This window comes from Eucalyptus grandis, chromosome 8 (genome assembly GCF_016545825.1).
Source record: "Eucalyptus grandis isolate ANBG69807.140 chromosome 8, ASM1654582v1, whole genome shotgun sequence".
Classification (NCBI taxonomy): domain Eukaryota; kingdom Viridiplantae; phylum Streptophyta; class Magnoliopsida; order Myrtales; family Myrtaceae; genus Eucalyptus; species Eucalyptus grandis.
The window spans coordinates 57,061,059-57,076,588 of record NC_052619.1 but is presented as its reverse complement, the minus strand read 5'-3'; the positions used below and the strand labels follow the sequence as shown (position 1 = coordinate 57,076,588).

The window sequence follows — 15,530 nt, the reverse complement described above, 5'->3', positions numbered from 1 at the left end:
CCTAGCTCGCCATAGGTGAGGACTGCCCAAGTGAGGGCTCAAGGATCGACCTTGCCCACCTAGCCAAATCTGGCCTTGGTGAGGTTGACCACCCAAGGAACCATCCCTTACTTGTCCATGGTTCAAAGCTCATTTGATGCCTCCACAACTCTGGGAGCCCTAATCATCCCCTCCCTTTGATTGATTGAAGCTCTGAAGAAGCCTCGATTCTGTCTTGGCCTTTGCCTAGTGAGTGTGTGTGCCTAGGCGAGGGCATTCCCTTATGAGGGCTCCTCTCGCTGGAGTTGGTGAGGCTAGCCCTCACCCAGGCTAGGGCAAAGGTCGCCATTGATTGCCTCACTAGATTTTGCCTCGCTTGTCAGACCTCACCTAGGTGGGGGGCTTGTCCTCACCTAATTGGCCACCCATTGACAAAGGGAAGAAGAAAGGTAAAATAAAAAGAGAGAAAACATAAAATAATCTATTATTAAATTTTGTCTACGTTATCACCGATCATATCATGTAGGAAGATTGTTAGTGTTTACATTAGCAAATTCCAACCAAAATTATCTAGATAGATTCAATTGTTAAAATATGAAAAACATTTAGAATTAAATTGGTAAATGTACAATAGTTTTACGACTTTTTTAGGCAAATTTTCTAATCCATTTCCCCTTTTTCTCACTGCATCCCCCTTGAAACTGAAAGCAAGCTCTGTTTCGTGCGCTTTGTCTTCAATGGCTAACTTACCTTGCACTCCAAGCATTCGCGAAAAAGAACCGAGACCTACTCAAATTCAATTCGCTTCTCACCAACTCAAGCCCCCATGAAGAGACCCTCCATCTTCCTCCTCCCTTCAGTTCCACCCTCACTTTCCATCCCTTTCGCTCTCTCCTCACGATTCATACTCATTTCCTCTTATAAAGCCCGAACCCGCCAGCATATCCCTTCATCTCATTCGCATTCCCTCGATCAGTTTTCGCAAGAGCAATGGAGGGCATCAAGCAATCGCTTCTGGTGGCAGTGCTCGTGGCGACGCTGCTGCTGTCGCCCCTCGTTGTGAGCGGGGACGACGATGACACAGGGTCGGTGAAGCCGGTGGTGAAGATAGTGAAGGGCAAGAAGTTGTGCACCAAGGGGTGGGAGTGTAAAAAGCTGTCGCAGTACTGCTGCAACCAGACCATCTCCGACTACTTCCAGGCGTACCAGTTCGAGAACCTCTTCTCCAAGAGGAACTCCCCCGTGGCCCACGCGGCCGGCTTCTGGGACTACCACTCGTTCATCACCGCAGCCGCGGAGTACCAGCCCCATGGGTTCGGGACCAGCGGCGGGAAGGTCACCGCGATGAAGGAGGTCGCCGCCTTCCTCGGCCACGTCGGGAGCAAAACATCCTGTAAGCGAAAACCCGACTCCGAACTTCACACATCGATCATTTCACTCACAAGCGAAACGTGTTCTGATCTCGATTTTTGCCGTGAGATTCAGGCGGGTATGGAGTGGCGACCGGAGGGCCGTTGGCGTGGGGGCTCTGCTACAACAAGGAGATGAGCCCGAGCCAGTCCTACTGCGACGATTCCTTCAAGTACACCTACCCATGCACTCCCGGCGTTGCTTACTACGGCCGTGGCGCCATCCCCCTTTACTGGTAATTTTGCTCTATAGACGCATGAGTTCATCGTTCGCATATTAAATTATTGAAGTTCGAGATGGAAGATGTCGAAAGTAGAGGCGATCGTCGAGCAGGTCGGGCCTAAAGATTGGACCTATTACCTTTTTTTCGCACATGGTTGTTGTTAGTTCGCGACGGACTTAAATGGAGAGATGAAGCCTTTCGGAACGATGGGCAAGCTGAATCCGTGGGTAAATTATTCTCGATTTGGATTCACATAATCTGATCTCACAATCCAAGTTTTTTTTTTTAAGACATGATACTGATCTTAATTAAGTTGTAAAATTGTTAGAATCGTTAGAGATATCTAACTTTCATTGATAACACCATATAACCAATGTGATTGTATAGATCTTGTCGATCAGATCTTCAATTGACGTGATACTAGGGTTGAAGCACGCGCTTTGTGGGCGTGTATAATTAGGTGATCATGCTTTGAAAGAAAATGAGTAATTATGTATGAAATAGGTAAGCACAAGAAATTTTGGAGATTAATTAAAAAGAGGAGGTTAGGAAAGTAAATGGCTTTCTTTGAATGAGTGTGAGGGAAAAATGGCAGGGTGACTTAGGAAATATAAAAATGAGACTAATCTAAATTTGAAATCTCTATATTTTGAGAAGATTTTACCTATAAGTTTACTTCTAGCGATCATATTTAACTTACTAAAAGCAAAGCATAATTAGTTGCTTTGGTATTTGTACTAGACATTTATTGACAATCTCTAAGGTGTCATGATCCTAGGCCTCGCGATCCGATCTTTCAGGCACCCTGTCGATCTCAATTCCACAATTCACTTTTGCAATTAGTTTCTATTTCGATGCGCTGAGCCTAGGCCAGGAAAATACAATGTTGGATCCTGGAGAATTCGATTAGGCGTTGAGCTCTATTTTGCCTGATTTTGCCGTATGTTTTAGGAACTACAACTACGGAAAAGCGGGGCAGGCCCTGAAGGTGGACCTGCTGAACAACCCGGAGCACATCGAGAACAACGCGACGCTGGCCTTCCAGGCGGCGATCTGGCGGTGGATGACACCGGACAAGAAGCACCAGCCGTCGGCCCACGACGTGTTCGTCGGCAACTGGAAGCCCACGAAGAACGACACCCTGGCCAAGCGGGTCCCCGGGTTCGGTGCCACCATGAACATCCTCTATGGCGACGACGTCTGCGGCAAGGGCGACGACGAGCACATGAACAACATGGTCTCCCACTACCAGTACTACCTTGACCTGATGGGCGTTGGCCGCGAGGAGGCTGGCCCGCACGAGGTGCTCAGCTGCGGGGAGCAGGCCGCCTTCAACCCGTCGTCGGGGACACCCGCGTCCACGTCCACGTCTTCTTGAGCTTCAGCAAGCGATGCGTTTTGTCATTGTATAGAAATGTATAGCCAAATTAAGCAAGAGTGTGGGGAGAAGGGAAAGAATAAATGATGCGGAGAGATTTTGTAATTGTGCTTAAGTTTGGTGACCGATTCCGAAAGTGTATACAAAGTTATGGATTGCCAATATAACGATGGTATCTAAAATGTGATTCATCATTGGATTTTCAGTAATACATGCAGTTAAAAGGAGACGGACACTAATTGTGGTTAATCTGCTAAATGTCATTAGTAGTATATTATTTACAGTGTTTGATGTCGTGTTTCATAATCTAACTCTGTCTAATTTGGAGAATATAAAGCTAACATTTGATGCTAAGAGAATTTTTCAAGGTAGAGATAGTTAGATTAACATACAAAAGTTCACTGGTCCCGTCTGCTAAAGAACTGGAAAAATTCCGCGTTGGTCAAATTTCCAAATTACCGGTGAATTTCGATATCTTTGGCAAGAAAAAGAAGACTGGAAACTTACTTGTCGGGTAAATCGGTAATGGATTGCCAACGCTAATCAGGAGTTTATGAACATTCCGAAGTAGTACTAAGAACTAAATACAAAATCCACCGGTGAAAAAAGCAATAACAAATAATGAAAAAGAATTACAACTCATCTTCTCGTCCAGCCATATCAATACTAATCAATTTTCCAGTTATTTTACTATATATAACATTCCATAGTTTTTGAAATTCATGCTTTAATCCTTGAATCATCTTTTTGACCTACCTCTGATAGTGAATGTTTTTCATCTTTCTGGGCCAAACGTGCCTGCATAAAAAATAGCAATACAAGTAAAGGGTTAACGATATAAATAGATTGTGAATTTTGATTTAATGTGCAATGTCATTCTTGAACTTTTCATTCATTCAATATTATCCGCGAACTATTCCTAAATGTTCAATTTAGTCCCTAATTTTTTTTTTTGGTCAGGAAATAAATTTTTCATTAGCTAACTCAAAGAGTTTGAATACAAAAGACTCGAATCCGAACAAAGTAAGGCCCATAGGACTTCCAGGGGTTGGATAACCAATTTAAAGGTAAGGACCCATTTATTTGGGTTTTTGCAATCCAGTCCGCAATTAAATTTAATTCTCTGCTACAATGGGCCAAATGTAACTTAGCAAAGCCCAGTGGCAAATTTTTGGCCTCAATGAGAATTGGTTCTATTTCCCACGAGCATTGTCATCAGGATAAGTACTTTGCAATCTGATTGAAGTAGACTTCATTCACTTTGGGAGAGAAGAAACTTTAGGGTTTCCATCATTGCCAAAGCCTCAGCTTGCATAGCAGAGTTTACGCTTACCGATCTAGCAAATTTATCCATCAAAGCTTCATAATTGTTTCGGCAAACACAACTTATTGCTCTGATCGTCGTTCTGAGCAAGAAAGTTCCATCTATATAGATTATGAGAGTGTCTTCGCTTGGGCCAAACCAGATCTGAGGTGAGGCTTCCTTTACACCTTTCCCCTTCTTCTTCGCCTTTTCCCAATTGTTGAAGCACTGATTTTCCGGCACGGCTGAGCTTATAAGATGCTTCGGATTTGGCTTTAGTTTGCAGAAAACAGAGTTGTTTCTTTCTTTCCAAATGTGCCAGAGGATAGATGCAAGGAGGTTGAAACTTGCGGAGGTATTACTGAATTTAAGTAACCATTCATCTATTCGACTAAGTTCATAAGGTGAGATCTGAATTTGTAGTGCAGGATCCATCCAAATTTGATGTGTCCAAGGGCAAAGTAAGAAGAGATGCTCTATCATTTATGGGTTTTGTTTACATAAATCACACATATTTTCTTCCACTATATCTATCTTTTGTAGATTTTCTTTTGTCGGCAACGCGTTTTGACATAATCCCCATAAGAAAAAATTGATTTTCGACTTGTCTTAGCCTTCTAGATCTTTGTCTAAAGAGATTTAAGGATTTGGTGAGAGGTAGAGGTTGTGGTGTTGTTGTTTTATTCTTCATTCTCTATGATTTTATTATACCCACTTTTAACAGTATAGTCTCTTGTGCTTGTGTTTGTCCAGCATAATTTATCCTTCTTTGCCTGGGAACCTAATGGGATTGTTAGAATTTCATTAGTTGTATGCTCATCGAACAGAGTTCCAATAAGTTGTTCATTCTAAGCTAGCGTATCTCTGTGAATGAGCTCAGAGACCTTTTTGGTTCATCCCTGTTTGCGGGTCCTCCTATGACTCCTCTAGGAAGCCATTTTGTCTCTTGGATATTAATCTTTTCTCTGTTCCCTACTACCAATCTTATTAAAGGAAGAATTTCATCTCTGCCCATTAGAAGATTTTGCTAGTCCCATGAAGGTTGATACCCCTTTCTAGCTAACCAAAATTCAGAATGAGGGAAATATAGACCTTTTAGTAATTGGCACCACAACGATGGAGGATTTTGCATCATATGCCATGCCTGTTTATCAAGCATGGCTTTATTGAAGGCAATTAAATCTCAAAATCCCAAACCTCCATTGTCTTTCCTATTCTTGAGAATATGCCACTTCTTCCAGTGTATTCGGATTTTTGTTCATTAGTATTCCACCAAAAGTTTGCGACTTTTTTTTCAATACTTGACAAATTGAAACTGGAATTTTAAAAAATGACATTGCATATAGTGGGAGAATTTGTACTACTGCTTTGATGAGTGGACATAAGTTTTTCCTTCCACCCTTCCAATATCCAAGCGAACATTTTTTTTTTTTACCCCAATCAGAAGGAATTCCCAAATACTTCCCGGTTTTGGCAATTTTTGGGACCCGCAATTCAATGAGCATGTTTTGGCGGAGTGTAAAAGAACAATTTTTGTTGAAGAATAACCCTAATTTATTTAAGTTTATAGCTTGGCCTAGAGCGAAACAGTAGCTATTCAAAATCTTAGCTACACTTTGACATTTTTTTATACTCCCATCCAAGAAAAAGATTGAGTTATCAGCGAAGAGAAGGTGGGTTAGTATAGGACAATTCTTGTTCAGTTGAATGCCTTTAATAGTGCTTTGCTCTAAAGCTTGTTTCAATAATACCAAGGGTATATTTGTCACTATAATAAAAAGATATGGCGAAAGTGGATCAGCTTGTTGTAGACCTCTTGAGGGTTGAAAGTAAGGAAGTGGTTCTCCATTGAAATTTATATTGAAAGAAACGGTGGTAACACATTGCATTACCCAGGTCACCCATTTAGCATGAAAACCCATTTTTAACATACAAGCTTCCAAGAAGTCCCATTTAATTCTGTTGTATGCTTTTTGCATATCCAATTTCAATACAGCTTGAAACTTTTGCTTTCTATTTATGATTCTGAGCTGGTGTAGTACCTCACGAACTATTAAAATATTGTTTTGGATAAGCCGACCACTGACAAAGGCACTTTGTTCCGGTAAGATGAGAACTCCTAGACACTTCTTCAGTCTATTTGCTAGGATTTTTTAGATGATCTTGTATGAGAAGTTGCATAAACTAATGGGGCAATATTGTACCAAGCTCTCGGGATGTGAGACTTTAGGAATAAGGGTGATTTGAATTTTATTAATTTCTAGGCTGAGCTTCCTTGTTTCGAAAAATTGCCTTACTTCTTTGATGGTTGTTGGTCATAGGACCTTCCAGTTAGTATGATAGAATAGCCCATTCAAACTGTTAGGACTAGGAGCTTTAGTAGCTCTCAATTGGTGGGCTACTGTATAAATTTCTTAAATTGTCACATCAGTTACTAGGGTTCTATTTATATCCTCCCCCATTGAGGATGGGCGTTTTTCAATGATAGGCTCAAAATTTTGAGGCTCTGCTAAAGTGTACAAATCTCAAAAATGATTTATGGTCAAAAGTTTGAGCTTTTCTCCTCTCGTACCCACTCATCGGTTAAACTCTTTAGCATTGATATTCGATTTCATTGCCTTCTTTGAATAGTTGTTGTATGAAAGAATTTGGTATTTCTATCGCCCCATTTCAACCAATTAATCCTAGAGCGCAGCCCCCCAAAACATCTCTTCTTGCCTCCATCTTTTCTCAATTTCCCATTTAAGAACCTTTTCTCTCTCCTTGTTAAAAGACTGGGTTTGGGAGTTCATTATCTCTTGCAATTCCTTCCTTAACAATAAGATTTCTTTATAGGCATTTGAAAATTTCTTACTCTACTTTTCTAATGTTTTTTTCACCTCATTCAACTTTTGCGAGAAGCTAACATATTTCCTTTTAACTAAGTTCCAAGCCTGTTGAATAATTAAGCTAAACTCCTCGTCCTCTGTCCAAAAAACTTCAAATCTGAAATTTTTACTTCTTTTGGTAGGTTTTGGGAGCAAAAATAGCAAGATTGGACAATGATCCAAGCCCACAGCTAGAAGGGCAAAAGCTTTTGCATTTAGGAAAAGAGTTATCTATTTTATAGTACAAAGCACTCTGTCTAACATTTCTTTGACAAATTCAGGCCCTTTCCTATTGTTTGTCTACGTGAACATATAATCCTTACTTTGTATGTCCATCAGTTCGCAAGAATTCAAGAAATCATAGAATGTATTTAGTCGATAATGTTCTTTCATTCTACAACCCACAGTCTCCCAATGGTAGAGAATCTCATTAAAATCGTCTATACAAGCCCATGGAAGGGTATTAGACTTGCTGATATTCCTTAACTCTTCTCACAATAAAAGATGGTCATGAAACTTAGGAGGAGCATGCACAAATGTAGTTCTCATCACATAATTACTCTCCTTTTTATTACATACAACATCAATAAAATGCTTGGAAGATGACTGTACTTCAACTGAGCATTCCTCATTCCAAAAAATTGCAAGACCCCTCGAGATACTTATGGGATTTACTAGAAAACTATTATGAAACTGTAACCTCATTTTCATTCTCAAAAGTACATGTTCTTGATTCTTTGTCTCCATTAGAAACAGGATATTGGGCATTTCTTGAGCCATTAAGGCTCTAGTGGCTTGAACTGTCAGTGGTGTGCCAAACCCCGATAGTTCCAACATAAAATCTTCATTTGTAAATCAATGGATTAGGGTTAACCATTAAAACCCATTTTGCTTCTTCCACAGTTTGAATAGGTGCCTCCATCAACTCATTTTCATCTAGAATTCCTTGGGTTTTGTAACAGTCTGATTTTCTGCTTTTGTTTTCAATTAAATAAATCGGGCTTTTCGTCAACGTGTTTATAGTGCTATTTTCTGAGCTGATCACTCATGAAATAACTTGACTAATCGGGAAAATTATTAAAGGAATTTTGATGTAACAAATTTGAGAATTCGACCAGGAATCGACTGCTCGACCGGATTAGTCTACAAGGATTAGTTCTGCACAGTAGAAAATCTATCAGAAATCGGAAATAGGTTGATTCGATAGAGATAAAATTTGGCTTGGGTGATTCCAACTAATTATAAATTTCTCGTCGATCGGCACTAAACCGAATTTTCTGTTGTTTTGGTACCATATACTCGTAATTGAAACCTTAAGATTTTTCACGACAATCGAGAGTCGTCAATGCGTCGAAGATATACATTGTGGCTCGGGAATAATCGACCATGGGTCAGTTGCACCGAAAATTCCTAAAAACTAATCGATAGTTTAGGTTGCGCTAAAATCACATTTGACTGAAATTAACTGAGGAAATGATGTCGATTATAGAAATTAAGAATTGTCACGTGTCACAATTCATCCCAAGGACATTGTTGCATCTTCTCAAAATTTATTGATGATGGGAATTGTTCACGAAATGTGCAAGATCAACAAATTAAAAGAGTAAGGGAATTGCCACATTTTAAGTAGGATTTTAAAGCCTCTAATGTGAAGCAATTTAGAGGTATTATAAGTTGTTACTAAGGGACTTGACCCTATTGAATTAGATGTTAGATTGGTAATTAAAGAAAGAAGAGAAGTCTTCTCAAAAGGAAATTCGTAGAAATCCCTCTCTCCTACAATTTCATCTCAATTTCCTCAGTATTTAAAGGAGATGGACTTGGAAAAGATAGTAGGACCTAAGGTAGTAATGGAGAGCCAATTTTCCATGGAATTTGGGGCCAAAAGCAGAAGATAAATGTTAAGTAAATGTTGAGTAAATGCTAAGTAACTTCTAGGCATTTACTTCCCACATTGCTTCTCTTTTCTTACCATAGGAAACCGAAGCGCAGCAGCAAATGGGCTGCTTTCCTTTTTACTTTTCCATTTTCTTTCTTGTTCTTTATTTTTCTTTCATTTCTTTTCTCTCAGCGAAGGGTCTTAGTCTTTTGCTTTACCCTCTTTTCTTTTTCTTCTGCACTTATTTCTTCTCCCCTGCTGCCGTGCACCTGTCTCTCTCTTTCCCATATCCAGCTTTACAATAATTTTCTTTCCCCTTCACAACCATAAAAAGTCTTGTCTTCTTCTTATTTAAGTTAGTTTATTCGGCCATTCTTGCTCCCCCTTGGACGATAAAGCAGCGACCGAACAACAAGATTTCGAGTGTCCCCCCCCTCAAGAAAATCCGGGACTTTGTGTGCTGCTGTGGTGGTCGCTCAACAACACCTTCAACCGTTGTGCCGGGTCCAAATCATCGTAAAAAACTTCTAAGGCTGTCCTTGTGTTGCCGTTCGGCCACAAGTGAGAATCGCCATTAGTTTTGGTGGTGAGTTGATTTCTAAATCTTGACTAGGGGTTGAGTACCTCTATTAAGAATTTGTACAAGTTAGAAAGATATAGATAACGTTATATGTGGATGGATGTTGGTTAGGGATATTATAATGACCATAAAAAAGCTTAGATAGAGTTTAGAGAACGAGACAAACATCGTGGAGGAAGATTCGGACTATAATAATAGCTGATTTCTAAAACAGTTTCCAGGACGTGTATTTTGCTAATTTCGTAGACAATTGTGTGTTGCGATTTTGAAGGAATTTATTCTGAAGAAATATTTTAGACATCCTTAATAATAACATATATTTTTCTCAGAATTTTTAGAATTTAAAAAGATGACGATTTTCATGATGTCATTCTTGAAGCAGTAATTCGGACAGTTTTGTAAACCGTGACCTATTATGATTTGAGGGCAGTTACTGACCTTTAGAGGTCAAATTTCCAATCGGTTTCTTCATGAAAGTTGTTCGTTATAACTTTTAGTTTAACATACTTGAATTTCAAATAAAACGAACTAGATTTCGACCCAAAAATGAACTGATTTCGATGAGTTAGGTTCTCTGGAACTTGACCCGATTTTTGTGCTGGATAGAAAGAATTTCTAGGCCGAATCCAGAGGATCTGGATCTCGGTGTTTTCATTAAAAATGTTTTTTTTTGTGTTTTCAAACATGTGTCCAAATTTAAGAATTTTTGAGTTCATACGAGTGGGTTTCTGACTTCGAATTTGGGAGAGCGTACTTGGACTGTTTTCTGTGAATTTGGGTTAGTAAAAATGTATGTTTGTTTTGAAGTATTATTGTTATGAAATTGCTTAATTGAGACTGTGAATGCTATGTGTAATTGATTTTTGAAGTGTGACATTGATCATATGCATTTATGGCATGAGCTTCCGCCACAAGCTTTTGGGGCCAGGCGATGCTCTTTCGGGAATGCCCCACGTCAATAAATGCCGGTCGCAGTGAAAACTAGACCGATGCTCCTATATGGAATGCCGTTTAGATGTGACGATGCCGCACTCGACGGTGCGAGGCAATGCCTAGTTATGCCGGATGACTGTTATCTGAGCATTGAAATCATTTGTGATACATGTAATGCCCAAATTATGCCGGAAGACTATTATTTGAGCATTGAAATCATTTGTGTCGCATGAATGGGTTAAAGTGAGGGACCTAATTAAAAGACGGAACTGTGTAGTGTGGTATGAGACGTGCCATAACGGTTTAGCTTGGTAATTGGGGGATCGGGTAAATATGTGACATTTATGTCATTACATATATATATGTGTTAAAAGTATTTTGATGATATATGATCTCGATATCTTATGTATGAATTAATTGACACTAACATGCATGAAAGTACTGGTGTTAAGAAAGTGTGAGAAAGGTGATTAGATTGCATGTTGAGTGTACCATTCTCCTAATCTGGATTTAGGAGATTTACTCGCTAAGATGTGATTTCACCCCTTAGTAGGCTAACATTTTTCAGGTCCCAAAATGGAGGAAGGCCAGGTCGTGTACAGTCGGTCACAGTAAAGGAAGAATAGGACTCTCACTATCTCCTTCCGAGTGATGACGGGTTTTCCGTCAAGACTAGATGTAGGGTGACGGCTCACCCCCGAGAGATCGAGAAGCATGGTAGTAGTAAACCCTAGTCTTGTTGGTAGAAGCTTAGTTAGTGGGTAATCGAACAGCTTCACTTTTTGTATTAGATTTTGGGGTATTAAACTGGTCTATAAGTAATGTGATGTTATAGGTATGGCATGTGAAAAATAATATCATACGTTTCTATCTCACTATTTTGTTGTATGGAGATTGTTTTACATTTCCGTATGTGCAAAATAATGAATGGGTTGGCAACAATTCTTGGGATGTTGTAAATTTTTAAATCGACCATTGAGGGATGTGCAGGTGCCGGGGTTCGGGTCGTGACAGGTTTTATATTTGATATATCTTTTTGCTTCTTGCTGGTATGAATTTTAATACAATTTTTTCTTCTGCTTTTTAATTTTTGCCACAGGTTGAAGAGCCAAGGTTGGTGAATGGGGTTTGACAAGAGCCAAAACAGGGGAAATTCTAGGTATTATCACGGGAACTAGGGCCTACTCTTGCATTAAATTTCCTTTCTCCAGGCAGGTTTCCTTGCCTTTTCTTTTTTGGACAAACTCCTTGTTTGATGATGGAATTTCGTTCCTCTAGTTCAATCAATTCAACATTAGCAGGTGTTTCTGGGATAGCCTCCTCCTCCATGCTATTATCTTCAATCTTTCCATAGAAAATTTTTCAATAAGGGCTATACTCCTTCGCCTTAACCTTTATCTAATACCCTACCCGATGCTCCTCAATTTTGTCTTCATCAAAGGGAACATCTTGACACTGTTTTGCGTAGTGCCCAATTTTCTCACATGCATAGCAATAATAAGGTAATCTCTTATACTTAAAATCCATTCACGTATTCTTTCCTTTATAATCAGTGAAAGTGTATGGGATCGGGGGTTTGGATACATCCAAGGCGACCTTTACTTGACTACTATTTCTATTTGAGATATTTTTCTTCTCCATTCTAATCTAAGATATCTCTCCAATACTACTTGCTATGCATGAAAGTATCTCTTTTGTCCTCCATTCAAAAGGTAAACCGTAGATTTGCACCCAAAAGTCATACATACTGAAATTGTAACACTCAGGAGGAGTTGAGGGTACCAATTGTTTGAGAATGAGGAGATGATTCGAGAAACTCAAGGGGCCAGAATCCACAACTCTAGACAAATCAGCTTCAGATTGGAAAGTAATGGTAAGGATACTAGGGGTGTGCATGGTCCGGGCGGGCGGTTCCCAACCTAGAACCGGGAACCGCCCGCTAAGTACCGGTTCCGAAAAATTGGAACCGGGATCCACCCGTTTTTTGCATGGATCCGCTCGGGAACCGGACCACCGGTCCGGTCCGGTTCCCGGGTGGATCTATGGAACCAATCTTGACGCGGGTGACGCTGGTTCTTCGGGATCTGCAGAAGGGTCGCTTGGGCGAGAGGCAGCGACGGAGCTGGGTCGCGGATCGCGATTTGGCTTGGATCGCGGGTTCTTTGGGAGGCTGAATGGTGACGGCGTCAAGGCTGAGATGAGCTCAGATCTGTAGTCGTCGAGCAAGATCAGCGCGGCTGAAGCAGGGGACGCCGAGCGTTGGTCGCGGATGGGTCTCGTGGGTTGCTGGAGTCGCGGCCACCGGCGTGAAGAAACAAGCGGCGGTTGCGGTGCTGCACGTTGGGGGGAAGGCGGATCTGGTAGGGGGTTGAACGGCGACGGCGTTAAGGCTGAGATGAGCTCAGATCTGTAGTCGTCGAGCGAGATCAGCGCGGCTGAAGTAGGGGACGCCAAGCGTTGGTCGCGAATGGGTCTCGTGGGTTGCTGGAGTCGCGGCCACCAGCGTGAAGAAATGAGCGGCGGTTGTGGTCTTTGCACGTTGCGGAAAGGCGGATCGCGGGGAGGCTGAACGGCGACGGTGTCGTGGTGAGATGAGCTCGGATCTGTAGTCGTCGAGTGAGATCGCGCGGCTGAAACGGGGACACCGAGCGTTGGTCGCGGATGGGTCTCATGGGTTCTTTGGAGTCGCGGCCACCGGTGTGAAGAAACGAGCGGCGGTTGCGGTGCTGAACGTGGGGGGGAAGGCGAATCTGGCAGGACGACGATGGCGGAGGTGCGGAGCTGTCACAGGTCGGTGGGTGCATAGGTATGAGATCGAAGCGGCGCGGGTAGGAGGGTGGCGGACGACTGGGCTACAGCGGCTTCGCGGCTCGTGCGGTGAGGTGGACACACAGGTCACCGAGGAGGAATCGAAATAGCGAGAGGAATTGAGGAAGAGAGAGAGAGAGAGAGAGAGAGAGAGAGAGAGCAGCCGCATAAATCGAAGAGAAGTGGAAAGAGAGAGAGAGAGACCTAGGTTTGTTTTAGTAATTTTTTTTTTAATATTAAAAGGGAACCGGTCCGGTTCAGGTGGGCGGGCGGGCGAATCCGCCTATGGAACCGGGGGTGGACCGATTCCCACCGGTTCGCAAAAATGGGAAGGGAACCGGACCGGTTCCCCTTAAGAACTGCTAGTTCCGGGCGGTTTTGGTCCGGTTCCGGGCGGTTCGAGCAGATCCCGGGTATTTTGCACACTCCTAAAGGATACCGGTATCTAGATTCTCAAAATTTATCATTTTTGTTCACCAAGCTTTCCTCATTGTGTTTTGGAAAGCTTGAAAATTGATATTATGGTTATTAAGAAGCTTCCCAAAGAGTGTAAGTTTGCTTTCTTTGATTTTCTCTATAGAAACCAACTCATCACTAATGGCAACCTTTTTCACATCACGTATTTCCTAGACGCCTACACAGAGTAGCCATTCTCAAGGCCTCAGCGTCATCTCCCTCCATCCCAGAAAGTTGATTAAAGATGGATGAGAAAGATAGAGTCCTACCTCAACTTCCAAAAAATTCGAAAGGAAGAGCCCCAAGCGCCTAGAGGATCCTTGCTCCGGGAGGAAATTTATGATGGGATTGCCAACTCCAAGAGGAGATTTAGGGTTTAAAAGGGGACCGACTACCCCATAGAGTAGAGATAGCTCTTCAGTCGAGAGAGAGAGAGTTTTTGGTTTTTAGTCTCTAAATTGGTCGTTTGGTCAATCTAGTCTTTTTGCTTTTCATAAAAAAAAAAAGTCAAAATTTTTCATTAAAATACTATTGCCTAGATGTTATAATATATTTTTATTTCAGGCCATTTCCTGGGTCAACAAAAATTTGGCTATCTTTTTATTACTCTTTACTTTTTTCATCTTAATTATATTAGGATAGTTCCATTTAAGTGTGCTTTAGTTTATGATTTCTATAATAGTGAAAATAGAATCTCATTAGAGTAGTATCGATTAATATTCTTGTTCTTTTAATTTGCTAATTTATGAATTCAACTAAATTTAATTAACAAAATGCGAAACACAAAGAATTGTAAATTTGTCTATTTAAGAAATTAGGAATAGGATGTAGCTAAATTTGAGTACTAGAAATCTAAAAATAAAATTCATATTTTCATTAACTATTATTATGAAAACACATATTTTTACCATTATAGAGATCTAGAAAAGTACAAAAAAAGTCTTAAACTTATTATATTAATACCAATTCGGTCCTCAACTTTTCAATTGAATCAGTTTAGTCTTAAACATTTTCTACCAACTCCATTTACTAATTTATACAGAAATCACTAATGTGGACATTGGGCGTTCTACCTTTTAGAGTCTGCGTTGATGTAGGAATTTTTAAATATTTTTCGATTTTTTAATTATCATTTAATTTTCTTTTCTTTTCTTTCTCTTTTGCAATGTGGTCGGTGATTGGCCACAAGCAACGATCACCCTCGTTGAATCTGGTGAGGGCATGACCCTCATGGCCTTAGCAAGTGCAGCTCTTGCCAAATCTAGCTAGGGCACGACTCTCACGGCCTGGGCAAGGACGACCCCCGCTGGATCTTCACCTAGTCTGCGAGGATCATGCCCTCGCCAAACTTGGGGAGGGCTCCCTCTCCCAAGTGACAAGGATTGAGCCCTTGCCCAAGCCGTGAGGGTCATGCCCTCACTAAATCTAGTGAGAGTCACAACGCCCTTGCTAGCCCTTGGCTGTGGCCAGTACCGGCCATAGGGCAAAGGAGAAAGAATAGGAAAAAAAAAAGAATGAACAATAAGAAAAAAGGAAAAAAATTAAAAAAACTGAAAAATATTTAAAATTATTTAAAAAATATATGCGTTAGTGCTAGCTGTGTCATGTAAGATAGTTTGCGTCTACATCAACAATTTCCGATTTAAATTAATCGAATGGATTGAATTTGTATTAATGTGAAAAAATTTATGACCAAATTGGTCTAATTAAAAAA

The 15,530-nt window shown here is 40.9% G+C and overlaps 1 protein-coding gene across 1 annotated transcript; it reads left to right on the top strand.

Annotated features, from left to right (window-relative positions):
• The first annotated feature begins 869 nt into the window (after positions 1-869).
• LOC104415224 (chitinase-like protein 2) lies at positions 870-3,217 on the top strand. The gene is made up of 3 exons (XM_010026477.2): positions 870-1,372; positions 1,465-1,624; positions 2,564-3,217. The coding sequence occupies exons 1-3, from the start codon at positions 970-972 to the stop codon at positions 2,988-2,990; spliced, it is 990 nt and encodes a 329-aa protein (XP_010024779.2). The 5' UTR covers positions 870-969; the 3' UTR covers positions 2,991-3,217.
• Positions 3,218-15,530: the final 12,313 nt, after the last annotated feature.